The 27,359-nt window shown below is 45.0% G+C and overlaps 1 protein-coding gene across 3 annotated transcripts in view; it reads right to left on the bottom strand.

Annotated features, from left to right (window-relative positions):
- The window catches only part of R3HDM4 (R3H domain containing 4), a 487,584-nt gene that overhangs the window by 61,755 nt on the left and 398,470 nt on the right, over window positions 1-27,359 (bottom strand). The window contains exons 6-7 of one of the 3 annotated variants that reach the window (XR_011303256.1): window positions 23,530-23,615; window positions 6,376-6,523 (exon numbers count right to left, since the gene is read on the bottom strand). Coding sequence is in view for 2 of the 3 variants with exons in the window: in XM_069647586.1 (XP_069503687.1) it covers window positions 8,245-8,428; window positions 23,530-23,615 (270 nt within the window). In the remaining variant the exon portion in view is untranslated. Of the gene's footprint in view, window positions 1-6,375; window positions 6,524-8,123; window positions 8,429-23,529; window positions 23,616-27,359 lie in introns of those variants that run through there. The other 2 variants (XM_069647594.1, XM_069647586.1) reach the window with 2 other exon arrangements.

Below are 27,359 nucleotides of genomic sequence, written 5' to 3'. Positions count from 1 at the left end.
CAGCATAAATTATTAAGGGTGCACCAATTTTTCACGTGTCTGAGAACTAATAATAGTTCCCACATAACACCGTCACCGGGTTGGTCCTAGGGTCCGACCTCACTTCGCACAGTAAACATAAGATCAGACCTGTAATACGTATACCCGAGGACGAAGGTCCCACTTCACAAATTCTTATTACCAACTTCCCCAGATTTAATGATTGTGTTTATTAAGACAAGCATAACCACACACCTCACTTTGTATTTCCATCTGTAGGTGCTGCACAGAAGACTACACATGTCTGTGCACCCCCTCTACAATATATAGCACCATTGTGCACGAAAGGTAGGTGTTTAAACTCTGAGATGAGTGAAACAACCATCATGAGTGGAGATATAGTCCCACCCACAACAAACTATCTGTATGGTTCTCCAACAGATCAAATATGTACGGCTCCACTAAAAGGAACCTATTAAGATGTCCCTGTTCCGGATTCTACTGAAATAAGGTCAGTAGACCAGGCCCACCTTTTGACATAACAGTTTTTAACCGAGACTGCTCACTCCATTGACTCAGGGTTTGTGCGTTTCTTTCATTATTTTTCTTTAGGAAGTACTAAGGGTTAGAAGATCTATGAACTATAAGAAACCAGTAACAACATCTTTCCAGAGGAAGGCCTCCGGAAAAACCTTCTCTGGGATGGGGTTTGTTCCACAGAAATAGGCCGAAACGCATCAACACAACATCCCTAAGACACATTGGTTTTCAAAAAACAACCAATTCGCATTTAGTATATTTAGGTATAAAATCTCTTTGAAAACAAGTGCAAAAGTATGATCAAATGAAATGCAAAAAGAAATGAGGTTCTATATAAAACCCTTGCAACGTATCTTTTATAATCTGTAATGTGATGTTCATTTGTTTAGTGCATGAATTTCTAAGATTCCTCATAAAAAATAAATATTTGAGTATTTTTTACTTGATGAAAACACTTCAGATCCTGAGTCTGGGTGATCTATATTGTTTTTAGAATGATATAACCATTCATGTGTCAATAAGTGGTGGACATAAATTGTTAAAATTCACAGGAGACAGGGGTAGCTTGCGTTTCATTGCTTTAAATGTATTACTGCCTTACTATAACACAAGCCCCCCCCCAATACCAAAAAAGATGGGTATGGACCTGTCGTATGCAGATACTGCAAGCATACACCTGCCTGCGGCAGCTCAATTTATTCCGGCTGACCTGGTAACCATAGAAAAGGAGGGAAGTCGGCTACCCGGGCCTTACAGCCCATACCGTCCCTAAAGATCATACAATCTGAGCTTAATGAAGGAGGTCTGCTACAAGCGTGCCCGGTCTAACACCAGGCCTACCTCAGGCAGATGGATGACCTCCTAGGGTTTAACCCCCCACCAATATCTGAGGGGGGAAAAACCTCACAGGTGGTGGACCAGAGGATGTGGTTCCATACTTTATTCTATACAGAACCATGGAATAAAGGGGCTCACTCCCACGTTCCCTGCTAACGGTTAGCAGTGAACGCAGGACTGAGCCCCTTTATTGCATACTCACGGGTATAAGGACATGTCACTTTGGAATCTAATAACTTGCAGCATACAAGAATTTATATGAGAACCTACCATGAAGTGCTGTCCATTAAGGACTTCATTGCGGTTGTTGGTTTACAGAACCACCTTGAGGATGGACCCTCACTTTAAGAGGTCTCCTTTCAGCACCTCCCGAACACGGGTGGCATACTAGCAAAATTAGGAACGTTATTTCTGACCAATTTGCCTTGAGGACGACCGAATGGTCGAAATGCGTGTCGGCTTTAACAGCAATAAAACACTATTTAACTGTTTGGATGAACATTGGACTCTAATAGAAAATCGTCAAGATTCCCAGAGTCTATTATTGAACTTTTGACCTAGGAGTCTACTGCGCTGTTTTGCAACATACACTCTTTTCTAACGTTAACTTCAGAAGAACACCCCCAGTATGGGTAGACAGAACTTTTGACTGAATTTGCAATTTCATTACAGTGTAATCCATCAGGCCGAAACACAAGAAAGGTGGACCGTGCCCAGACACCCAGGTTTACGGCCACTGACAATAGGTTTCTTACACTGCTACAAAAAAAAAGAGCTGTTGCTGATAAAAACTATAAAATAACCCAACCAACTGCAAAAGGGGATTCTAAATTAAGAAACTCCCCCACCCCAAATAAACCAGAAGATCGAAGACCAAGAAAAGAAAGAAAAGGAGATCAATCCCGTAGCCTCTGTCTACAAAGAATACCGGACAGTCGCTGCTAATTTTAAACAGACATGTTTTAGCCCTGTTCCACTGCATTCCCAAACTTAAGACATATCTACGGATGACTTGCCAGTGATTGAAAGACACATTTGTGGGGATCGACTTAACAACGGTGCTGCAACTCAAGAATGAAACAGCCGAACCAAAGTTTAGAACAAGTGAACACAATCTACTTAAACCTACACACTTACAGTTTAGCAAAGCACAAATACAGAATTGAAAAGGTTGAGATGGAGGGCGTGCAGCAATTAAGGAGGGCCATTGGCCCAAATAGGCCAGTTAAAGAAAAAGAGCCCCTATGCCATGGAAAGGAGTTATTGAGGATGACGATTATGACAAATGGAGGCTTGGAGTAAGAAAGAAAGGTGGAACTTCCCAAGAAAGTGACACCAGTTTTCCAGTGAATGACTCATGGTCCTGGTCGCCAGGTATACAGACAAAACCACATCCCCAGTAGCAGTCTGAGGGGAGCAACCCCAAGTTACTGGTAATGGCCTCATGGAACACCAGGGTGTGCCGCCACTTGTTTAAAAGGGGAGAAGTTGGCAGATGTTGACCTCATTTGCTTACAAGAAACCTGGATGCAAGACAAACCGAGCCAGGAGGGTTATGCTATCTGCATCAACCCAGCTAAAGTAGCTGCCATGGGAAGACCATCTGCAGGTCTTCTATTTGCACTGCGGAATGGGATGGTTTGGAAATGATGAATGTGGAAAATCCAAGTCCATGCATGCAGAAAGTGGTCTTACGTTGGCAGTCCAACAGTATGGGCCAAAAAACAAAAAAAAGAGCCAATTTATAATAAAAAACATCTACTGGAATCCAGTGGAATTAGGGGAGCCTGAATTTATAGAAAAGATCTGTGAACTTATTGATGACATTTATGTGACTGAGGAATCGTTGTCCCTAATAATCTGCAGGGACCTGAATATTACTTGTCTGAAAAAAGGCGGCTCTGTAAACAGAACAAGTTCATACTTATCAGAAAAGAGGGGGTTGACCTGAATAGCAGCAGTGGATCAGAGAGACCTCCATATCTCAAACAGCTGCTTTAAGAGCGACATCCCCTGTAAGCCTACATGGACAAGAGGCACCCAAGCGGCTATTATTGACTACATCTTCGTAACCAGGGACCTAATTCAGAAATTAAAAACATTTGAGATGGTAAGGGCCACAACCTGTTCAAACTGAGGATGCGAGAAATAAACCAGAAGGAGGTAGTTCGGATGAGCAGGTCTCTAAAGTAGTTAACGGGGGCTGCAGATGAAAGAGGTCTCAAAAGAACAAAGAGCTTGGCAGACCAATACTCAGAGTATTGTCCAAAAGGAACCAAACGAGTTGGTCGACCCCTGAGACTATACTTCCATCTTCCAGTCCTTTATAATTACAAAACAGTGGCCCGGGGAAATATCGGCATACTTATAACAACGTCTTGGAAGCTAAAAGAAGGGCTCTAAGAAAAGCACTAAGAAGTTTAAAGGGAATGGATAGCAACTAAAGGCCTAAAGAATGGTTATAAGTACTGGTTACGAAGATATAAAGCCAGAATGTTGCAGAAGACATGCTGTGTCTATAAGTCAAGAGCCTGGGGGAGGTCTGGGCCCTAATAAAGAGCATGGATACCCCTCACGCTGCTTACCAAGTAAATGGGGTCCCAGAAAAGAACATGGAGGACACCCTGGGCCTGTTCAAGAGGGCCAGTGTATCCCGTGCCCCTAGCCCAGATGGTATGACCATTGCCATGCTAAAACAGGAGCCAGATATGTGGGCAAATTTCCTGTCCACGAGGTTCAAAAGGATTGAGGTAGGACGCAGTATTCCTGGCTCCTGGAGACAGGCTATCATGGTCTCGATGTTTAAGAAGGGCAACAGGGACGATCCGAAAAACCTGTTGCCGTTCTGGATGTCACAGGAAAGAACTTTGGATTATGCTTGAGGTTACGGTTGAACAGATAGGCCAAAAGGGAGGGTCACACACACATACTCCAGTCTTGCTTCGTCAAAGGGCTGGGAACAAGCCCAAACATTGCCTTAATTAACCTTCTGAAGAGTAGGGCTCTGGAGGGAAAAATCAAAAACATATGTCGCCTTTGTTGATTTGGTGCAGACGTTCGACAGCGTGAGCAGACCTGGGCTGTGGGAAAAGCTATCAAGGTAGGGCTGCCCAAAGGATATCTTCGACTTGTTAAAGGCACTGTATACTGGGACAAGTATGAGGTTTAGGCTGAACGGAGCAGCATATTCACCTCCAAGGGTCTTAAACAATGCTGCCCGCTAGCACCCGTCCTCTTCAACCTCTACATTTCAGATATAGGAGAGACCTTCTATCAGGCAAGATCCTTCCCCCCGAAGATAGGTGGAATTCCAACTAGTCATCTGCTATGTGCAGATGATCTAGTATTAATGAACCAAACCATGATTGGACGGCAGCGACAGCTAAGAAAATTGGAGGAATATGTGAAGGAAAATGAATTAGCAGTGAACACAGCAAAAACAAAAATCATGATTTTTGGATACAACCGAAAGCAACACTTGCAGTTTAAGTGGTACTTGGGCAGCTCACAGATTGAAATAGTCGATGCCTTCACATATCTGTGAATCTTGATAAATATGAGTAAGATCAAAAAACACAGAAGCAGCAATAAAACACAAAGCAAAAACCGTGACAAATTCAGCAAGGTTGCTTAACAAAAAGTTCTGCCATTTTTCTACAGCATCTTTATCATATGGAGCCGAGGTCTATTTCTTTATCCGCTATTCCTTGGGGTCTGTGGCAGAGGGAACCTTTTGGAAAAAAGTATTGGGGTTACCAAGATCTATCCCAATACAAGTGGTCCGGCGTGAACTTGGGCTATCCCCCTAAAAACCATAAAAGAATGGAAAACACTGGCTTTTTATGGGAAACTTCTCCAAGATTTGCCCCCTCTGCTTTTTGCCCTGTTGAAAAACTAGACCAGGGTCATGACCAGAATTTTAGGAAAGAGGAATTTTATTGCAAATCATCGCTTGAAAGACACTCGGTATCCGAGAATGAATTAGGACAAATCAGGTTAAGACAAGTCCGTGGAGTGTGGACGGGATAGCGACCTCGAAAGAAGCAAACAGGTTCAAGTCAAACCATCACTTGAAGTATGAAGTCAGGGCCTACGGCTCAATTCCGAAATACCTGTTTGTCTGGGGGCTTGGATTGTGCGTGGGAGGTGTGGTGATGGGGTTTGTAAGGAGCGGGGGGCAGGCCAGCAGGGAACATAGTTCCACTACTTCTTTTTGTAAACTTTGATCACTGCTTAACAAATCACCATCCATACCTGGCTTAAAATGACAGTATCAAGTTTACAAATGTTTCAAGATTGCCTTTTACCTTGCTTTTTTTTTTAAAGCACCACTTTGCTTTAGGGCGTACAATTGGCAAAAATGAAAAATAAACTAGATCGGCAAATGCTACTTGTTATTTTCTTAAGTGGATAGAGGTCCTACTAAGGAAAATACTGCATGTTCACGAGTATCAAATCAATGAAGATCCCATGTTAGGGGCTACATAAACAGTTATGGAAACATGAATAGTGCACACTGACAGATAGGAAGACAAAATACATTTACACAATCAAATAAATAAGCCATACACACACACACAACCATATGAGAAATGCAAGGGTGCAAACAGTCATGAGGCCTTGAATGGTGGGCCAGTGAAAAAATGGGGTTGTGGGGAGTAGAAGGTAAGGTGTTGAGGTTAGAGGGAAAAGGCTCCTGGTGATAAAAGGGTGGGTGAGGTGCAAATAAGGGTGGAACCAGGCAAAGGTAGGGTTGAGACAGATGGAACCAGCGTACTGTGGGGACAGGCAGTGCTGGGGTGGAAACAGGCAGAGCAATGCGTGGTGACACCCTGTACTTTTGCCTTCTTTCCACATTCCCCTTCTACCGTAGTGTGGAAAGGAGGAAAAAAGACAGGGTGTTGCCATATAAGGGGCAGGGTCAGGAGGTAGGGGTAGGAAAAGAGTGGCAACGGGAGGAGTGTGTGTAGAGGCAAGAAGGAAGCTGTGAGGATTAAGGATCATGAAGGCAAGGCTTACGGTCTAGAAGGAAGAGGGCGGTGATAAGGGCTGAGGTTGGAGGATAACCGGGAAAGGTCGGTGTCAGGTTAAACCATTGTAAAATGCCTTACTGGCAGAGGCCAAGTCCATATATTGGCAGACAGCGTGAAGTAGCAGTCGCTCGTAGCTGCAAGAGAAAATGCTCAGAGTTAATAATGGGGCTGGGAGCCAATACTATAGCAGATCAGCAGAAATGTAACCCTGTAAATGAAGAGTCATATGATTAGGCTTTGCATAATTAGGTTTTAACTGACAACTGTAAAACCCCAGAGATCAAATTAATGCTTTTCCGTGGAAACTCCAAAACAAATTACAATTTCTAAGGGCTCTACTTTGTGTGGGCTTTTCATTTACTACAATTGATAACAGGAGAGGCCCAGAGCAGAGTTGTGATACAAGGAGCGTGGGAGGGGGAGCCTGAGTTCTGTGCCAAATGCACCCATTTTTAATGAGATAAGGTTCACAGATTAGTTCACCTATGGGAAAATCTGCTTCTCATGCTTTTCTTTGCATTCTACCCTATACTGACACTCCACCTTTTCTAGCCACCCAATCATATTACCCACCCTTCCTTAGCCTCATAATCCTCTACTGTACAGCTTGTCCTTGCACAGCCTTTTTTAAATACTTCACAGTTCCCAAATGGCTTGACCTGAGGAAAGGCTGGACGCCAATAGTTTTTTCTGTTTGCAGTTTCAGTAAAACCTCAGAAAAGAAACTGAGATGATCCTTTGCCTTATACTTGGAGTGAAGCCATCTGTAGGCTTTCTAAAGAGAATGTAAGGCACTTTATGATTGTGAAGCAAGTGCCAAATAAGAATTTTAAGTTCTAATAAAAACTATTTTTCTTGTGCAGAAAATATGTGTTTTAAATAACTTTATTTACCCAGTGACTTTGCTGTATCAACATGCATGTAGAATTAAAAGCCACATTTTTGTACACACTGAATAAACAGTTGCATGCAATATGTTAAGGGGAAAACATTGATAGCACCCATGCTGCTAACTCTTGAAAGCAACGGAGAAGAAACATTAAAATAAACTACCACTGAAATCAGAAATCCCTAGGCATGACAAACAAAAAGTTAAAACTTAACTAGAAAGATGTTTCCAATCGTTAAAGGGGAAGGTCGCTCAGAAATGTTATTGTCCCCATCGGGCATGTATTTTTAAACATACTGTAATCTATCTTTAAAAAGTTTTCAAGTGCATCTCACCTTAGTTTTGCTCACATCTGCACACGCGAGAACAGGTTGGGTGCTGCCAATTTGTGCTAATCTTATCCGCTGATACATCGCCCTAAATTCAAGAGCCCTTGCGGCAAGAATATAGATCGCCTGCCCCTCGAACTGGCATCCCCTGTCCAAACGATATGCTCCACCTATTTTCATGACGTTTGTGGCCAGCGTACACAAACGTACCCTTTCATCACATACACCATAATGTTACTTAACACAGAACCAGGAAGATACACACATCTTCTCAAAGCGTGACATTTTTCTTTCTTTTCACAAACAGAACAAATGTATTTTGAAGAAAACATCAATAGTCTGCAATGTAACAAGTACTTTTATTTTTCACATAACGCTCAAAAGAGAAGATTATGTCCAAGGAAACATTGATATATGTTGCCAGTCGAAGTTATAGCTAGCGAACATGACATGCTTCAAATGTTCCTCATGAAACGCTGTTTGCGTTCAGCAATCGATTAACCCCGGAATTTCATTTCTTCTATGTTCTTTGTGTCCTTATTTTCCATCGCCGATCTTTGTTGGACATACATGGTGTTCCATTAGTCAGAAGATAAAGAGTTTCACTTTCAAACAAAGCTTTCACATCAGCTCGTTTTCACATCATAAACACTGACAGGTTGCTTCTTATTGCTGCTACCGCTAAAGGACAGATTGGTCCCTGGCAATCGTCCCACAGAATGGTTATCAAAGAAGCGCTGTTGATTATCATCCAATGTTGATTGATGAATCTATCAGATGGGAGCTGAAAACTATGGCATGTGCAGAACGGTAGAATATAGCTGTGTAAATGACAGAATAAAAAATATATATTTCAGTAGCTGTTTTATAATCCAATATACACATTAAAATGTTTGCTAAAATGTTACGCTATAATTCAGAACCTGACAAAAACGAATGAGCAACACCCACACCACACTGAATAAACACAGATGTCAAGACAGAGGAGTAGGTCAGACCATGACGTGCAGGGAAGTGTGTAGAAGTAGTCAGACCTCCGAAAAGAAGGGAGACCCAGGGGCACCCGTTTCCCATAGCAGGCCCTACCTGAAACTAAGGACAGAGATAGGAACCTCTTAGGTTGAACCACAGACAGAAGGCATTATAATTGAAGTGGAAAGAGTACCAAGTAAACAGATAACCCCTGGGGTGATGGTGGCTGTACACAAGGATATGGCACGGAACAAAGCATTGTAGACATCATTAGTCTGAACACAGGTGTTGCGAGCGGGTGTTTGAGGAGTCATCACCACAATATAGCCCAGCTAACAACCCACAAATCTGCACAGAATATATGCATGAGCAAGGCACAAAAAAAACGCAAGTTTAACACTCGGGTGGTCTAGCGCACGGTATAAATATCCTTCAACATAACATACGCATATGTATTCTTTTCGTCAAAAAGTACATTCGTCAGTCACATAGTTAATCATCAAGCGCACGGCACACATGCCATTTTCAATAGCTCAAATATTAAGCGAAGTTGCGCTTACATAATTTCAGAGTGTTTCATTCTCTCAATGTCACGCTGAATAACCACTCTGAAAAAAGATCTCAGAAATAGAAACTAAAGTTTTGTATGTCCACTTTCAATATAGTCAATGTTATCAATTCTTTGTGGGTATTCGAACATTATGTCCTTCAACTATTAGTGCGTTTCATTCAAGGACAAATAATGCCAGCCTGTATTCAGTGATGTAAGCCAGAGAGGGGTAGGTTACGTTTTGGAGAAAGAATGCCACAAAAAAAGATCCAGCACAAGACCTTGATTCAGACACATTGTTTAGAAAACTAAGGACAGTTAAAAACAGCAATTTACAATATCTGCTGCAACAGGAAAGCGATAATGCACCCGAAAATTATGCATTGCTGTTACCTCCAGGGCCATCTCTGCACTATAACAATAGGAGATGCATACCCCCCCGGCTCACTGGTCCCGCACTCTTTCATGGCCCAAAGCGTACACGTACTCCTAGTCTCGTACAAACCTCCCGACCTTCATTGCCAAGTCCCTGTTCCACCCTTGATTTGTTTATTAGCTACCTACATTTCTGGCATATAATTTCGCCTCTTACTATAATTCCTGCAAGTCTGTTCATGCTCACTTCCGCACCTAAAGCAGTCCTGTGGATCATCAGGCGAGACCGGGCGAGATTACGTGCTCACACTACACATGTCTCCCATGTGTTTATTCTCATGTCAAGTAGCCACACGCACCACAAGGTGAGGCTTTAGAACACGGTGTACTCATATCTATTGTGTCTCTAGCCTTTTGGCACATTTCAAGTGACCCTTTTCTACCATCAGCGATTTAAATGTGGTGTATTTATCTGTGTTTCATTTTTTTTCATATTTGTAGTAAGGTGCTTTATACAACTGAATTGAGTTCCAAAACGCCACAAAGCAAATGGGAACGGAACATGCAGAATAATATCCAAGCCAAGGAGGAAACGTTTGACTGTCAGAGTCAAAATTAGAGGAGCCTAGGGCTCTAGCAGGGAAATAATTAGGGAGTGAAAGTTGGACACAGCGTGGTTCCAGGCCCCAGAATGCCTTGTGAATTGGATTGATATTTTATTTCTATCGTGCTCATACACAAGTGTTTCAGAGCGCGACAAGGCAAGGGAGAGGAAACATGGGAGAACAAAACAACGATCTTACTATGCCCAGTGACATTGAGAACCTGCAAGTGCAAGGGGGAGAAAGTGGAAAGTGCGGAGCAAAATGAGAACAGAATAAATACTTAAGAAAAATAAATAAATAGATAACAAAAGCAAACAAAAGTGGTAGTGCAGCCAGCAAGTGCTGAGTTTAAGGCAGCGGACAGGGTAGATAAGTGCAAAAAGGGGGATTGTATGGGTTCAGATGCAGGCCCTAGTGCAAGGGGTGGCCTGGAGGCAGTGAGGGAGGATGGCAGGGTGAGCAGGAACCTGGGCCCGGAGGCCAGAGGGTGGCCAGGTGCACGGTGCCAGGAGAGAACAGATCAGCAGGGGCGAGGGGAGGGCGAAGGCAGAAGCAAAGAGGAAGGTCTTGAGGTGTTTCCGGATCCGGAGATGGTTCTCCTCAAGTTTTAGAGTGGCAGGGAGGCTGTTCCAGAGGGAGGCACCAGCCGAAGACGGAGACAGAGATCTACCCCCAGCTAATTTCTTTGAAAAACAACTGAATCTGAGGGAGGTCGAGGTAGAGGAGCGAAGAGCTCCAGAGGGGAGGTATTTGCAGAGGGATAGCTGAAGGTATTCTGGACCCAGGCCCCAGAAAGCCTTGTGGACAATGCAGAGGGTTTTGAATTGAATCCTTGCATCCACTGGGAGCCAATGGAGAGATTTCAGAGCTGGAGAGATAAGATCCCAGGGCTTGAGGCCAAGAAAAAGTCTTTGTTCTGTTCTGGATTAGTTGCAGAAGGTAGAGGCAGGTAGGTTTAGAAAGAGGCTGTTACCAACCTAGAGAGAACCAGAGCTTGTGAGACAGTGAGCTTCTGGGGGAAGGAGAGGAAGAATAGAGTACCTCTTAGGAGGTGCAGTAGGAAGTTAGATTTTTTTTAGAGACAGATGTGGGCAGAGAAGGAAAGTGTGGAATCAAAGATAACCACGAGATTCTAAGCCTCGCAGGATGGAGTAGGAGAAGGGTCAAGAGAGGACAGGAAAAGAGTGAAGGGAAAGGATGGAGAAGGTGTGCCGATGAGAAGGATCTCAGTCTTGCTGGCATTCAGACAAATATCATTGGCGGAATACAAATCTTGAATGGCAGTAAAGCAGTCAGAGATGGGAGAGGAGGTGGCCGAGGGCAGCCTGAAAATGAGTTGAGTGTCGCCAGCATAACAATGGACATTTGAGCAGAAAATGGCAATGCTGTGGGCGAGAGTTGCCAGGTATTGGTTGAAAAGCCAGGGCAAGAGGTTGGACCCCTGGGGAACAGTACAGGTAGAGAGCGAGATAGATGATAGGAAGGACTCCAGTATGACCTGGGAAGGTAGATCAGAGAGGAAAGAGGTCAGCCAGGCCAGAGTCTGATCGGTGATACCCAGGTTATCACGGAGACGGTTGAGCAGGATGCTATGGTTGACCGTGTCAAAGGCAGAAGAGAGATCGAGTAAGATGAGAGAGGGAATGCTAGAGTCAAGGTTGGAGAGCAGGTCTTCACAGATGTTCAGTAGAGCAGTTTCCGTGTTTCTGGGCGCTCTGAAGCCAGACTGATGGTTGTGGAGACAGCCAACAGAATTGGAATGAAGGTTAAGCTGGGAGATGGCCAGCTTTTCCAGGAGTATGCCCAAAAGAACAAGTTACTTACCAAATCTGGTAACGTTCTTTCGATGGGATGTTCCTCCTACGTATTCCATTTCTATGACAGGTAATGTCCACAGCTGTGCTGCTTTGGAAAATTTTCAGCAGAGGGCCTCCATCGAGGGTCGACGTCACCAGATGTTATATATAGGACACGCAACGCCTGTAGCCTCAGTTGTTTTTTCCGTAGAACGTGTGGCACCAATCTCCTGCCAGTCTGACTGCCAATAGCCTTGCAGAAACATAAGCTGCAATCGTATAGGAAATTCACTAGAGGGGCGGGTTGGGAGGGCGATGTGAAATACGTCGGAGGAACATCCCATCTAAAGAACGTTACCAGATTTGGTAAGTAACTTGTTCTTCGAAGGGTTTGTGTCCTCCGAAGTATTCCATATCTATGACAGACTCCCAAAGCAGTACCAAACTATGAATGTGGGAAAAGAATTTAGAATAACCAATCAAATGGCGGAATAAAGAACAGCCTTACCAAAGGCCAGATCCCGCCCGCGGATTGAATCCAGGGCATAATGTTTTACAAAAGTTCTATGTAGAGAAGCCCATGTGGCTGCTTCACAAATATTCTGAATAGGAACACCCTGCTGAAGGGCAGTGGAGGTAGCCACGCTCCGAGTAGAGTGAGCACGTAATTCTACCGGAGGGTCCTTACCCACCAAACGGTAACACTCAGTAATAGTGAGGATAATCTACCTGGACAAGGTCTGTTTGGTAACAGCCTGGCCCAACCGGTGTCCAGCATAACCGATAAAGAGCTGATCGTCCACTCTGACCCAGGACATCCGCGAAATATAAAAGCTCAGAGCTCTCCTAGGATCCAACCTATGAAGCCTCTCCTCTTCCTTGCTAGGATGCGGAGGAGGATAAAAACGCCTGAAGAACTACCTTCTGGCTTAAATGAAATTCAGACAAGACCTTCAGCAGAAAAGAAGACTGCACCCCAAGGACAACCCTGTCCTTATGGAAAACAGTAAAGGGTGGCTAGGCTGTAAGTGCCTGCAATTCACTCACACTGCGAGTAGAAGTAACCGCAACTAAAAACACTGTCTTGAAAGACAACAGACTCAAAGGACAAGAGTGCAAGGGCTAAAACGGAGCACCCATCAGAAACTTCAAAACCAAATTCAAATCCCAAACTGGCACCTGGAAAGGGGACGGCGGAAACACAGTCATTCCTTTTAAAAACTGCAAAATCAAAAGTTATCAAAGTAAGAACACTCTTCAGTCGAGCGCTTAAATAGGGACAGCGCCGCCAGGTAACGCTGAATGGTACCCACTTGCAGGCCTTTGTGGGTCAAAGAAAGCAGAACAGACAAAACCATAGGAATGGAACATTGGAAAGGATCAACATTCTGTATCCTGCACCAGTCGCAGAACTTACGCCAACGGTGCAGGGACTTTGTTGCTGGCCGCCTGGCCAAAAGCAACACCTCCATCACATCACCCGGGAGGTCCCAATCCTTGTATCTCAATCTTTCAGATAACAAGCATGAAGGTTGAGAGTCCTGACCTCTGGATGGAGAGCCCGACCCCCTCTCCCTCGAGTGCAGATCCTCTCGGTAAGGAAGACGGCGTGGAGGGCAGATGGACTAAGGTCTGGGTACCACACTTTCATGGCCCAATCCGGAGCCACAAGAATCATGCGGGTCCCGAACCTCTGCAACACTTGATGAATGACGGGGACTGGAGGAAACGCATACAGCAGCAGGAATGATCAATCCACCACAAACGCATCTCCTAAGGCTCCTCTCAGAGGAAATTCCCTTGAGCAGAAACTTGCACTTCCGGTTGACACTTGTGGCGAAGAGATCCACTTTCAGGGTTCCCTAAAGGGCGAAGATCTCCAGTAGGACTTCCTGAGAAAGCTCCCACTCGTGAGAGACTGCTCTGCCTGCTCAGAGGGTCCGCCACTGCGTTTTCGTCTCCGGCCAGATGAACTGCCGAGATCGAAAGACCTTGTTCAATGGCCCAGAACCAGAGCTGCATCGCCTCCCTGCCCCTCCTTTTTTGTTGAGGTAATGCAAGGCTACTGTGTTGTCCGTCATAATCGGGACACTTTTCCCCCCGTACAGTCGGCAGAAAAGCCTTCAGTGGAGTCTGGACTCCGAAGGAGACCAACGACCGCTGACTGTCAGTCCGTTGGCATGAGCACCCCATCCTGTGAGGGAAGCATCCATCACAATCGTCACCTCCAGCCATGGTTGCCAAAACGGTTCGCTCTTCAGCAGGTTCCTTTCGTCAGCCCACCACAGAGGATCCTGGGCGACCGAGAGTGGAATCTGCACGGGATCCGACATCTTGCACTAGAACTGGGACCACTGGGGTTTGAGGTCCCATTGCAGGGATCTCATCCGTAGTCTGGCCTCCGGCCCCAGAAAGATGCAGGAAGACATGAGGCCCAGCAACCTTAAGAAGTCGAAAGCCGGGAGACACTGGGCACTTTGAAACTTGTCCACCATCTGCACAATGTGAAGAGCCCTGACCCGGGGAGGCGAACACTTCCCCAGGGACGTGTCTAGCACAGCATTGTTGTACTGGAGCTGTTGGGACGGTGTCAAATGCGACATCTTGAAATTCAGGGAGAAGCCCAGCCTGTGGAGGGTGCGGCAGGTGAGACTGAGATGATCCAACACATGCTCGGGAGAGCGCGCTCGGATCAGCCAGTTGTCCAGGTGGGGGTAGACGTTAATTCTTCCCCCCCCTCCCCCTCGCCACGCTGCCACCACCACCAAGAGCTTGGTGAAGACCGTCGGGCGTATGTCCAACCGAATGGCAGGACCCGAAACTGAAAGTGCGATTCGCCAGCCGCAAACCTCAGGTACTTCCTGTGCTTGTGATGAATCGGCACATGAAAGTAAGCGCCCTTGAGGTCGAGAGACACCAACCAATCCTGAAGCCGAAGGGCCTGGAGGACCTGAGAAAGAGTAACAATCTTGTCCTTCCTGAGAAGTTTGTTCAACCAACGCAAGTCCATGACGGGTCGCAGTCCTCCGTCTTTCTTGGGTATCCAGAAATATGGGGAATACCATCCCTTGTTCCTCTCCGTCACAGGCACCAGTTCTATGGCACCTTTCTCCAGCAGGGATAGGATTTCCTGCGCAAGGAGCGGGTCCGGACACTTCAAAGAGCTTCCCCAGTGAATTGTCGTGAGGCAGCTGCAGGAAGGGAAGGCAGCCTGGTCTGCTAAGGAGATCTAAAATGGCATTGTCTGCTACAAAATATGATAGTCAGCATATGGTTAGTGTAGTTTAAATATCACGTCCCATGTGTGTCCATGTCATGCGGCACCATGATGGTCGGCGGTTGTGTATGGGTGTCCAGACGCGTAGTGGCAAGATGCAACTTAAGTTACACAAGTACATGGTTGCTAATGCTTACTGTTGCGAACTGCCAGAGTTAATCATGCAGTCCCTGTGCCACGCCTTCGCACTATATTGAGAATTTCAAACCGGGTGTCGGTTGTGCTCGTTAGTAGTAGTCCGTTAATCAGGCGATTCGCATACTTCATAGAAATAAAAGACTTGCGCGTACACGTTTATCAAATCGCACTGTCCTGCCATATTGACAGAGGTATGGGATACTCAAGTGTACAAGTGGAATGGTCATCATCTACCTCGGCTTGCAGGGATGAACACCACATAGTCATGCATAACTGTGGAATACACTACCATTTCCTACTCAGTCGAAGATATTACGTTTTTAACGCACCAGAAATAAGTAGATCGAACTAATACAGGGGGTATTAACGGATGTTATAATAGCTGCTTGGCACCAATTGCCCGCCATAAGTAACGGATTCAATATAATGGACATAGGAATGCTAATCTCAAATAGCTTGTTAGTCTGGATGTGGTGTCTTACTTACAAACACACTCCAATCTATTTCTTCATTCAGACCAGATACATGGCTTTTAGTAAAAAAAATAAGTCTTTGTTCTTGTACCGCCAAACATTTATCATTGGCTACATTGCTAGTGGGGCCTATCTTCATAACAACTGTCCACCTAAGGTATTCTGGTTTATGTTCTAGAGTATTAAAGTGGCCGACCAAGGGTGCACTAGCCACTCTATTCCCATGTTTTCCAATCCGGATTTTGACTTTCCTTTTGGTTTTGCCTGTATCACCTGTGAAAGAGAACAACAAGTTACTTACCCCTGGTAACGTTCTTTAGACTGGATGTTCCTCCCACGTATTCCTCATCCTTTGGTATCTCTAATATCCAGCTTCAGCTGCTTTGGAAAATATTTTTGGCAGAGGGCGCTGGCCGTCGACTCGATGTCCGTCAGCGAAGAGATATATAGCACGCACAGTCTGCTTCAGTTCTGTTTATCGTGTCATTCTTAAGTGGAATTACGCACATTAAAAAGGATTTGACCATACTAGACTCTGAAGGAGCATAAACTGCAATAAACATGGAAATTCTACAGCTGGCTAGACTGGCAGGGGCGATTAAGAATATGTGGGAGAAACATCCAGGCGAAAGAACATTACCAGGGTTAAGTAACTTGTTCTTCAATGGATTGTGTCCTCCCACGTATTCCTCATCTTTTAATAGACTCCCAAAGCAGTGATTGAATTGGAGGCGGGAGTACACATTTTTGTAATTAGGGATTGTCATGAATGGAATGAAGGACTGCTTTCCCAAAGCTTACATCCCGATTTAAGGTGGAATCAAGGCAGTAATGCTTAGTGAATGTATGAATTGTAGACCAAGTGGCTGCCTCACAAATGTTTTTTATAGGAACACCTCTTTGCAGAGCAGAAGTAGCCATACCCCTAGTGGAATAGGCCCTCAAACCTTCAGGGGGATCTTTCCCAGCCAGCTTATTGCATTCGGAAATGGCTAGAATAATCCAGCAGGACAAGGTCTGTTTGGTTACAGCCTGTCCCAACATATGACCAGTGTATCCTATAAACAGTTGTTCATCCAGACGCAATTTTGACATCCTTGAAATGTAGGAAGTCAGAGCCCTACATGGGTGGAGTCCGTGTAGTGTCTCCTCTTCCTTGCCAGGATTAGGTGGAGGGTAGAAAGTAGGTAACACGATTGTTTGTCCCAAATGAAAATGTGATATGACCTTTGGTAGGAATGAAGGTTTGACACCCAAAGACGACCTTGTCCTTTTTAATGATCCCAACCTGGAGCCCCAGATTGGCTAAGTACAGCAGAAAGGATAACACCTCTGTTTTGCATAGCAAAGGGTCCACATTCCTGTCCCTGCACCAGCTTCCGGATTTGTTCCAATGGCATAGGTACAAAGACTACTTTGTTGCTGCCTTCTGGACAAAAGCAAAATCTCCATTACGTCAATCCGGGAGGACCCAATCAGCATCTCAGAAACCATGCAAGAAGGCTGAGTGTCTTGACCTCCGGATGGAGAACCCAACCCTCCACTCGCGAAAGAAGGTCCTCTCTTTGTGGAAGAATTGTTGGAGGGCAGATGAAACGTCCAGAAGGTCTGGATACCACATCCTCCTGGCTCAATCCGGGGAAATTAGGAACATGGTTTTCCTGAACTTTCTCAACCTCCTGATGACTTGAGGAATAACGGGGACTGGAGGAAATGGTACAAGAGTGTAAACTCCCAGTCCACTACAAATGCGTCTCATAGAGCTCCTTTGAGGAAATTCCATGGAGCAGTACAGTTTGCATTTCCGGTTGACACTTGTCGCGAACAAGTCCACTTCAGGGGTTCCCCAAAGGGTGAAGACCTCTGGTCCGATTGCCCTCCGCTCCAAAAGATTGATGTGTAGTTTGGACTCCAATGGAGACCAATGACTGCTGTTTGTCAGATCGTTGGCACAGTCTCCCCACCCTGTGAGTGAGGCATCCGTCACTACGGTTATCATGGTTGCCGAAAAAAAAAAGTTCTCCTTCAGAATTGTGTCCTCGCAGGAGATCCTGCGCGACCCTGTTTGGACCCTGAAGTAGGTCTGACATGTTGCCCGAGAACTGAGACCATTGTGTGCTGAAAGCCAATTGAAGGGATCTCATTCTCAGACGGGCATCTGTCACCAGAAAACTGCAGGATGCCATGAGGCAGAGCAACCTCGTAAAGTCTAAGGTCGGGAGACGTTGAGCACTCTGACATTTGGTGAACATCTACAGAATGTCTCGAGCCCTCACCTCGGGTTGCAAGGTCTTTCCCAAGGATTTATCCAGTACAACCCCGATGAACTGGAGCTTTTGAGATGGTATCATGTGGGAATTCTTGTAATGGAGGGAGAAGCCCAGTCTGTAGAGAGTGTGGCAGGTCACGCTGACACGATCCAGGTCTTGTCCGGGAGAAAGTGCCCTGATCAGCCAAGCGTCCAGGTAGGGGTAGACGGGAACCCCCCCCTCTCCCAAGACTCGCTGCCACCACTGCCATCAGTTTGGTGAATACCCTCGGGCGGAGGTCAGCCCGAACGGCAGAGCCCAAACTGATTGATAATGAGAACCACCAACAACGAACCTCAGGTACTTTGTGCTTGAGATGGATTGGCACATGAAAGTAAGCATCCTGAAGTCCAATGACACCATCTAATTCTGGAGTTGGAAGGCCTGAAGGATCTGAGAAAGTGTGGCCATCTTGAACTTGTCCTTCCTGGCGAACTGGAAGTATCCCAAGTCCAGGATGGGTCTCAGTCTTCAGTCGTCCTTGGGGGGATTAGAAAATATGGAGAATAACATCCTTTTTTCCTCTCCTTTAGGTACTGGCTCTATAGCACATTTCTCTAGCAGGGTCAAAATGTCCTGCAGAAGGAACAGATCTGGAACCTTTAAGGAATGGCTTCCTGTGGATGATTCGGAGGTCTCTGAATGAAGGGGAGGCAGTAACCTTAGGCTATGGTTTGTAATGCCCAAGCATCCGAAGTAATACCCTGCCATTCTTTCAGATGCTGAGACAGTCTGCCTCCCTCTGTGGCGTCGTGAGTCAAGACCTCAGCAAGGTTTTGAGGCAGCTGAACAGCGGCTGTAGGTAAAGATGCCGCCGCTTGTGGGGGCTTTGCACCTCTCCCTTGACCACCACGAAGGAATCCTTTCCAACTGAGGAGTAGTAGCAAAAGGATCTACCCCTCCAAGAAGTTCCACTGGAGTGAAAAGGCTGAGGCTGTCTGATAGCGTCAACTAAAGACTTGGCAGCCGCCTTCGAGGTCTGCAGCTTCTCAAGGGTTTCGTCAGCCTTGCTGCCAAAAAATTGAGACCTGTCAAAAGGCATATTAAAAAGGAGTCGAGAATGAACATCTGGTGCAAATCCAGACTTCCTTAACCATGCAAACCTGCGTATCATGGTGCTTGCCGCCAGGGTCGTACTGACGCTGTCAGCAGAATCCAAACCCGACTGAAGAGACTCGCTCATGGCCTCTTTTACAACAGCCAAGAAACAGTTTCTTTCCTCCCCTTCAGCAATGTGTTCAGCCGCCATGGATATTCAGTCTCATATAGTATAAGAGAATTTCAAAAGGAAACATGTGGAGTTGGGTGATTTGAAAGTCATGCTCCAGACAGAAAATACTTTCCTAGACTAGGCGCCTATGAGTTTATAAATCCCGATCTGGTGGGATGGTTGGATAAGCAGCCTGCTTGGAGGTAGCAGTTGCTGCCTGCACCAACAGACTTTCTGGGGTAGGGTGTTTTGACAAGTAGCTGGGCAGTTCGGGCTGGACTACTCCTTTAGGAGTGGGACCAAGCCTGATTTGCATATGGTCTTTCCCCTTTTGTAATGGCTTGGCAGGCGAAGAACGATGGTCTGGAGGGTTGCCCAGAGCAATGCCAGAGGTTAAGATTCATTCAAAACCTTCCAGCCATCACCTCTTTTGTTTTGCTATTGTCACCCCGAGTGGGACGGGTATGCCCAGACGTGGGTCCCGTGCCTGCTGGGCCTAGAGACCCAAGCTACTCCTCACTGATGACGCCCAACAAGGCTGAAACATGTCTGGGAATGCTTGTGGTCTCGTGCAGAGGGATGTGACCTAGCAGTTCGGGCTGGACTACTCCTTTAGGGGTGGGACCAAGCCTGATTTGCATATGGTCTTTCCCCTTTTGTAATGGCTTGGCAGGCGAAGAACGATGGTCTGGAGGGTTGCCCAGTGCGATGCCAGAGGTTAAGATTCATTCTAAACCTTCCAGCCATCACCTCTTGTTTTGCTATTGACAAGTAGCTGGGGTCACTACTTGGCGTTCGCCATTTGTCAACTTTTTATTAACAGCCGGACTTCCCAATTAGCACGTACTCTCTTCTGAAGAGCGACATGAAAGGGTAGGATAGGATCTCTTTGAGGACCTTTGTCCAGGATATCTGTAAGGTCATACTGTTCGATGGGAGGGCAGGCCTGCTCCATCCCAGATAATCAACTACTGTGGTCATTAATTGCCTGTATGAGGCATCTGTGTTCTCATCTGATTCAGGCTTTCCAAAATCCAATTCTGGTCAAGTGTCCACTCCACTGGCTGTCTGTACATTTTCATGCAGGTCTCTTAACCTGGATTATTCCGATATGAAACTATAGGGGACATTTGGAGTGCCATACTGCAATCCAAAGGGTGCATCATCATCATCTGACAGCTCATTGTCCCCTTAAATACAAGTGACAAAGAAATCCTTCCTCAGTAAAAGAGTGAAGGTTTTCTGAATTTCAGGCACAGGTGTTGATGGCTTTGAAGGGTTTGAGCCAGATATCCATGGAGACGTCCATGTCTTCATGCAAACATTGTAGACATGTCATCGATGGCACCTGTGACGTTGATGGCACTGGTGGCATTGACACGACTTGTCCTTGGACTTTGTCCGTTACAGACTTCAATGGCTCAAAGGATTCCTCGATGACTTCGTCGTGTCGAGGCCTCGACGGCTCTCAATGGGAATCTGACCTTCTTCAAAGGCTCGATGGAGCGCAGGATTTGGCCCAAGCACTTTCCTTACCGGCTTCAGAAGGCACAGTAGGAGCATGGGCTACTTGCTTTGAGGCTTTCTGGCTCTCGATAAATGTTGAGCATTTCCTGCTTGAATGATTCCCATTCAACCAGAGTAGATGCCTTAGTGGGACAAGATACAATCCTCTGTTTTTGATATTTCTCAAAAGAAACTTTGGAAGTGCGCCATAGTTCACGAAGCAAAAGCACTAGTTCACGAAGCAAAAGCTTACTCGGAAAAACGGAACTGAAGCAAACGGGCACTGCGCGTGCTATATATGCCTTCGATGACATCCTCGAGACGGAGGACCTCGAGGGACATTGAGTCGACCGCATCAATGCACATCGCCCTCTGCCAAAATCCTTTTCCAAAGCAGCTGAAGCTGGATATTGTAGATATCAAAAGATGTGAAATATGTGGGAGGACACAATCCATTCCAAACAAATATTTTACTTGAATGAACCAGATAACTACATTATTGTAAAACGCCTCCTACATTTCGATGGCATTGTTACCCTTAAAAAAGTAGCTTTGAGAATAAAATACTTGAAGTATCGATAAATTACAAATGTGAACGACTATTCAAGCAAGAACATTTTGGGACCTAGGGAAATTTTGATTTTAAGTTCGAAGTGAAAGAACTTGAATTGTTCTGACGTTAAATCTAGGGATGAATACTCTGGTTTTACATTAGTACGAGAAATGTATTCAATTTACTGAAGAAAAAAAAACAGTCAGTGATCAATGGAAGTTACAATGATGGAGAACAACATCAAATGTTAGTCTTCTCAGTTGTCAAACATACAACAGATTTAGAGTAAACGTACTCATTACTTGGATTACGAGGGCAAACTGTTGCTCGAAGTTCATGCATAAGGACCGTCACCATCCGCAACACAGATCTTGTGCCCTGAAATCATGCAGCTTGGTAACACATCGGCCATGTGCCTTCTTCAGCTATGTAGGCCAAGCATCCAGAGTTTTCTTGGCAGCAGCCGTTCTCCACCTCGGTTGGCATAACTTTGCATGATCGCAGGTAGACCACGGGGAAAAGTCTTGCATGCGACTGGGTTCATGCTCCGGTGATTGATCATCACGACTCATTCGATTCCCCATTGTTTCCGCTATATTCGGGCTCGTACTAGTAGGGCTGTATTGTCGCCAGAGTTCCTGAATATTGAAGTACAAAATCAACAGACAAACATAGGAATGTGTTTATTTGTATACAGTAACTACTGTTAAAGAAGAGCAGAGAACACTGCCATGCTTCAAAAACCTGTAGTGCAGACATGAATAGGCAGAAACTATGACATTTCGCATTCACACATGGAAAAAAAATGCCTTGAAAAAGTAGAATTTAAATATGGTTTGGCAAAGACATTTGTATATCAGAAATGTTTAAATAAAACGCCACTACTGAGTTTAAGCAGTTCAGATAGTGTAAGTATCTGTTTGCAGGGCGTCGAACTAGAAACATAGCTGAACAGAGCAGAAACAAGTCAGAGAGGCTCCAAACAAAATACACTGATACAAAGGAAAAAGACACTCCAATGTTGAGTGATCAAAAAGTGGTTGTTTATACTTGTTGAGGAAAGAGGCGTCTTGGCATTTCCATGGACACACGTTCATAGCTTGAACAGAGGACGTTGACACGAGACGTACATTGGCGTTGTGAAAAGGGGCGTAAGCTTCTAGTGATGCCAGTTTGAGGGGCGGGCGATGTATATTCTTGCCGCGAGGGCACTTTAATTTACAGTGATGTATCAATGGATAAGATTAACACAAGATGGTGGCGCCCAACCTGTTTTTGCATGTGTAAAGGTGAGCAAAACTAAAGTCAGATGCATAGGACATAGGGCATGTAAGATCGGTTACAGTATGCTTAAAAATACATGCCCGATCGATTGGGACAATAACATTTCTCAGCAAACTTCCCCTTTAAGCCAAGACTATCCGTGTTTTTCAAAGTTTAGTGTCGTTATCCCACCAGTTGGAGACCATTCCAAAAAATAGCTGCCTTGTTTAGGCTGCCGTCGATCTGCCTCCCACAGATGGGGCGGCAGATGGGGGAGGTTAACAACCCCCCACACATTCATGCTCTCGGGGATATACCTTTGCTTGCACCCCCTGCTCCTTCACCACGTCCTGCTCTCCTTTTCATGCTCCATGAGGGGTTTTCTACCTTCAACCTCCACCACACCTCACCTCCTGCACACATGGCCCGGCTCCCGCATCCCCATCCGACTACCACGGCCCCATACACACTTACCTGCTCCCCCCTGTCATGCTGCTTTATGCTGCTGGCTCGGTATGCAGTCTTAGCCTGGGTGGTCTCTTTTAGGATACGTGGTGCAAAGATCGCATACCGCTTCTCACATTTCCCAGAATGCTGGACACTCAAATGTTGCTTTTTTCACACGTGAGCCAAGAACACTTCCAGGAAGGGAGCTCACACAGGTAAGAGGAACTCTGTTCTCTAGAACTTCAGAACCACAATACAGTGTATTTCAAGCACCTGACAATAACTTTCGATGCACTTTGATGTTGCAAAGGACACTTTGAATTCATTATGGAGCAGCTATGTATACCAACAGAAAAACCATGGCCCCTATTTTATAGCTCACAAAGATTATCTGCACCCACAGTGATAGCTCCCCAAGTCAAATGGTTATTGTAGGAATATAAATTACCTGTTCTGCAGCATGGCTGTATACACAGACTGAGGGCTCACTGAGAAAAAAGTCAACAGCTCCTCTTCCAAACCCTCCAGGGTGCCCTGAAAGATTAAGAAAGACAGTCTTTAGAGAGTGAGCATATTGAATGAACATCAGACAGGGAACCAATTTGTTACAGCGCAATGTTGAATAGGAGTCATGCACAGGAATACGTAGTCTGGAGGGAATATTAACAGTGAGATGAGTGCAAAGAGACCATGCTTTAACCAAGCAGAGCAATATAAAATCTGGAGGGAATATTAGCAATTTGGTGTTGGCATGAATATCATAATTTTGATAGAACCAAAAGTCCAAAGTTGGAATCATTGATCAATTCATCCTGGACTTTAAGCCCCTTTCCTTTTCTCACATGGGCTCACCCTACTCCCTTATTGGTCGCTTCTCATTGACCCATTACAGACCTTTTCTTTAGTAGTAATTCTGATTGCTCCATATTATCCATGGTTTCTTTACATTTCTGCTTTCCAACTCATGCAGATTTTAGTTTTCACTACAAGGTGGTTCTAAAGTGCCACCTACAAACAAAACGATTTCACTGGAATACAGCTAGGAGGGAGATGGGATATGGGGAGAGGGACCAAGCTTGTAGGTTTTGTTTGGTAACCCACCGATTAACTGCCTATGTTCATGCTAACCCCTATGGTCCTTCCTACCTCTTTCCTGTCCCCCACCCCCTGAAGCCCAACCTCCTGGGATCCCTTTGTGCTAGCTTTACCTCAAACAGTAACATCAAACTTTGTACTCAAAGAGCTTGCCAGTGTTATTTCAAAGTAGTCTACTGCGAGCTAATGACTTAATTGGCGCTGTAAATGCTCTACTGTGTAAAGAAAATGACTCAACTAATTGTTCCTTCTGCCACTTGATTTAAAAGCAGTATATGTGACCTGCACTGAAGTCCTGTTTAATAAAAACACTGGCAAAGCCAACAGTTTTGGATTGTGTATTGGTATTAAATAGCCATTAAGCAGGCGCTGCTATAGCAAGGTAATCATGCCACTTTTCAGCTCTTGCCATCTAATTTCCAGGCAGTACCACTACAGCAGTGACTGTCAAATGCCTATCCCATGCCTTCTCAAAAGTCAAAACTGTTGGCATTTCCAATGTTTGTTTTTACAACCTCAGGCAGCTGAGGTCTACTGGTGATTGCATGCTCTCTTTTTTGTAACATGTGTCTGGACCTAGATGACGTTGCTCTCATCCCTGCCTGTAATGGTTCTATGTGATTTCATCAATCACATTTATTTTGTGGCGGTTTAGTTTAAATTGTTGTGTTGATATTTTTTTCTGGTTTCCCTTCCTTTTAATGGGGAGGTCTCCTCATGCCCCGCTCCACACTGGTCCTACCTCACCCACTTCTAACCTATCTCACACATACACATATATGCCACCTAATAACCCAAACTAAAAAAGGTCAAAGTCTTACCCAATAGTGAGCAGTGTAGTATTACAAATTAATGACTTTAATAGTGTTAGAAATTATGCCACCTATACTTGCTCTGTCATTGTGTTAACCAGAAGACAACCTGTCCTACAAAGAAAATGAGGGCACGCGTGAGGAATGATTCCCTACAGAGTTTATCCATGCTTAATCCCACAGCATGAGCCATGACTAACCTACCTTTACAAAAATAAAGTGTATAATTATGCCACTGACTTGATACAGTATATCTTTAATATGGCTCATGTTCACATCTTTCTGCATTAATGGAAGCATTTTATCGTGAGAACATGTATTTTGTGCAAGGGGTTGGAATATCACGGTTAGAAAATGTGTTCCTTTTTGCGGCTTTGCAGCCTCATTCTGTAGGTATTGTGATGAATCAGATGATTAACCTGGAATAGGACCTTTCTCATGTGGGCAGTGAAAGGCAGACGCTTCCTGATCCTGCCCCTGGGGGTGGTGTTCTGTGGAAGGATCACATGGGGGGGGGGGGGCCAGGGTGCAGGTCCGGAGGGGCCGGGGAGACCCCTTTCATACTTTAATACATTACTGTATCTGTTATTCTGTAAAGCGCTTTGGTGTAAAGCACTATATAAACTCAAACAAACATAATAACTTCCCCAAATACCATACCATCTTAATGGCCTACTGTACAGTGGAAACTGAATAGAAAAAGTGATTTGAACATTGAGGACTTCATTCCCACAATGCCCAAAGTACTGGAATGAAGAAGAGGGATGTAGAGGCATATGACTGCAAGTTGCAGTCTAATTCTACTGACGACCCATACCTCAGGGAGACCAAGAGGTATAGAAGACACCCTGAGGTGCAGGCCATAGAGCGCAGTAGTGGGAGGTGGATTGATGGGAAAAACTCCAAGTTGCAGCCGCAGTTGAAGGAGAGCAGACACGCCGGAGCCAACGTTGTTTGTCAAGCGGGTGCCGGATCGGAGAGGGTCTCTTCCTTCAAAGACCTTGAATGGAGGTTGAACAACGGGAAGCTTTGTTAAAAAAAACTTCCCCCTGAAGACTGGGAATGCAGAGGTTGAGTGGCGGGAAGCGTTACGTTTTTGACGTGCCATGATCCAAGTCATAAAGTCATGCTTACCGAATATCACCTTGGTACTAACATCACAATCAGGGAAATAGAAAGTATGAGAGATCTATCTATCCAAAAGGTTGAAAAGCTACCATTAGCATGCCTCTGTGAAATATGTGATATTGATGTCATGATTTGCACTTTGAAGTACCCCAAGATAACGTTTATATATCTTTTTGTGTTTTAGTCAGACCATTGACATACCTGGCTCATAGATGGTCGTTTTGATCTATGTGGATACTAACTAAAATATGTTTTTTCTGATACCTATGTTTTTGTGATCAATGCAGCTAAGTGAAACTAATAATCACTTATAAGAACACCCACCCCGCCGACAAGTGTGTAGGGAAGTTGGGTAGCTAGTGGTGTTTCGGAGCTCCTTAACATAGGGAAGAGTTAAGTTACAAGTTTCTCACAATGACAGGGACGTCATTTCACCAAAATGCCTGGGGTAGCGGAAGTGACATCACACGACCCTTGACCCTGATGACATCACATGAATTGATGTCATTTGACCCCACCCCGAAGTGACATCATGGGAAGCGGTGGAATGCAATCTTTCACCCCTTGACAAAACAAGAAGTGGCATCACATAGCATTATTTGTAAGTGCACTATGAAAAAATGTGGTTGCAATATCACTGTAACGTGATCTACATTTCATACAAGAATGGATTACCATATGTATTGTTAATATATGTGTGTATAGGCCCATATTACCAAATTACTGTGAATGCAAGTTGATGTCCAAGGCCAAATGATAATGATGTGTTATCACCCAACCTCCGTAGGTACTCATTTATCAACCTTAGAAGAATGAAAGGCTGAGGTGGCCAGGCCGGGATCTGAACCTGCAGATCACACACATTGCAGCAGCAAGTGCTCAACTTCCCGAGTTATCTTACCGGCTGTTAGGCAGAAACCTGTGCAGTTCCCTTAGGGACCACTGCAAAAGATTTAAGACTACAGGTGTTGGCAGTAAACCCACTTGGTAGCAGTCTGTACCACCCAGATTTACCTGGTAGCTGTGGCTGAGCAGTCAGACTTCCCTCAAGAAGAGTTAGGCAGTATGCAAAGTATACACAATAGGCACTCAGATGCAACAATACAAGCAAACACTGACCAGAGCTTTGGTATCAAAGTATATAATTATTTATTTAAAAACACAGTTTGAAACACTTGAGCACTCTTATTGTAAAATATTCTAAACACAGTTACTATTGTAATATACACATCCCTTTTTTTCC

The sequence above is a fragment of the Ambystoma mexicanum genome, chromosome 1p, assembly GCF_040938575.1.
Source record: "Ambystoma mexicanum isolate Mex_15411 chromosome 1p, UKY_AmexF1_1, whole genome shotgun sequence".
NCBI classification, from domain to species: Eukaryota; Metazoa; Chordata; class Amphibia; order Caudata; family Ambystomatidae; genus Ambystoma; species Ambystoma mexicanum.
The sequence above is the reverse complement of the archived record's forward strand: the minus strand, read 5'-3'. Positions and strand labels throughout refer to the sequence as shown.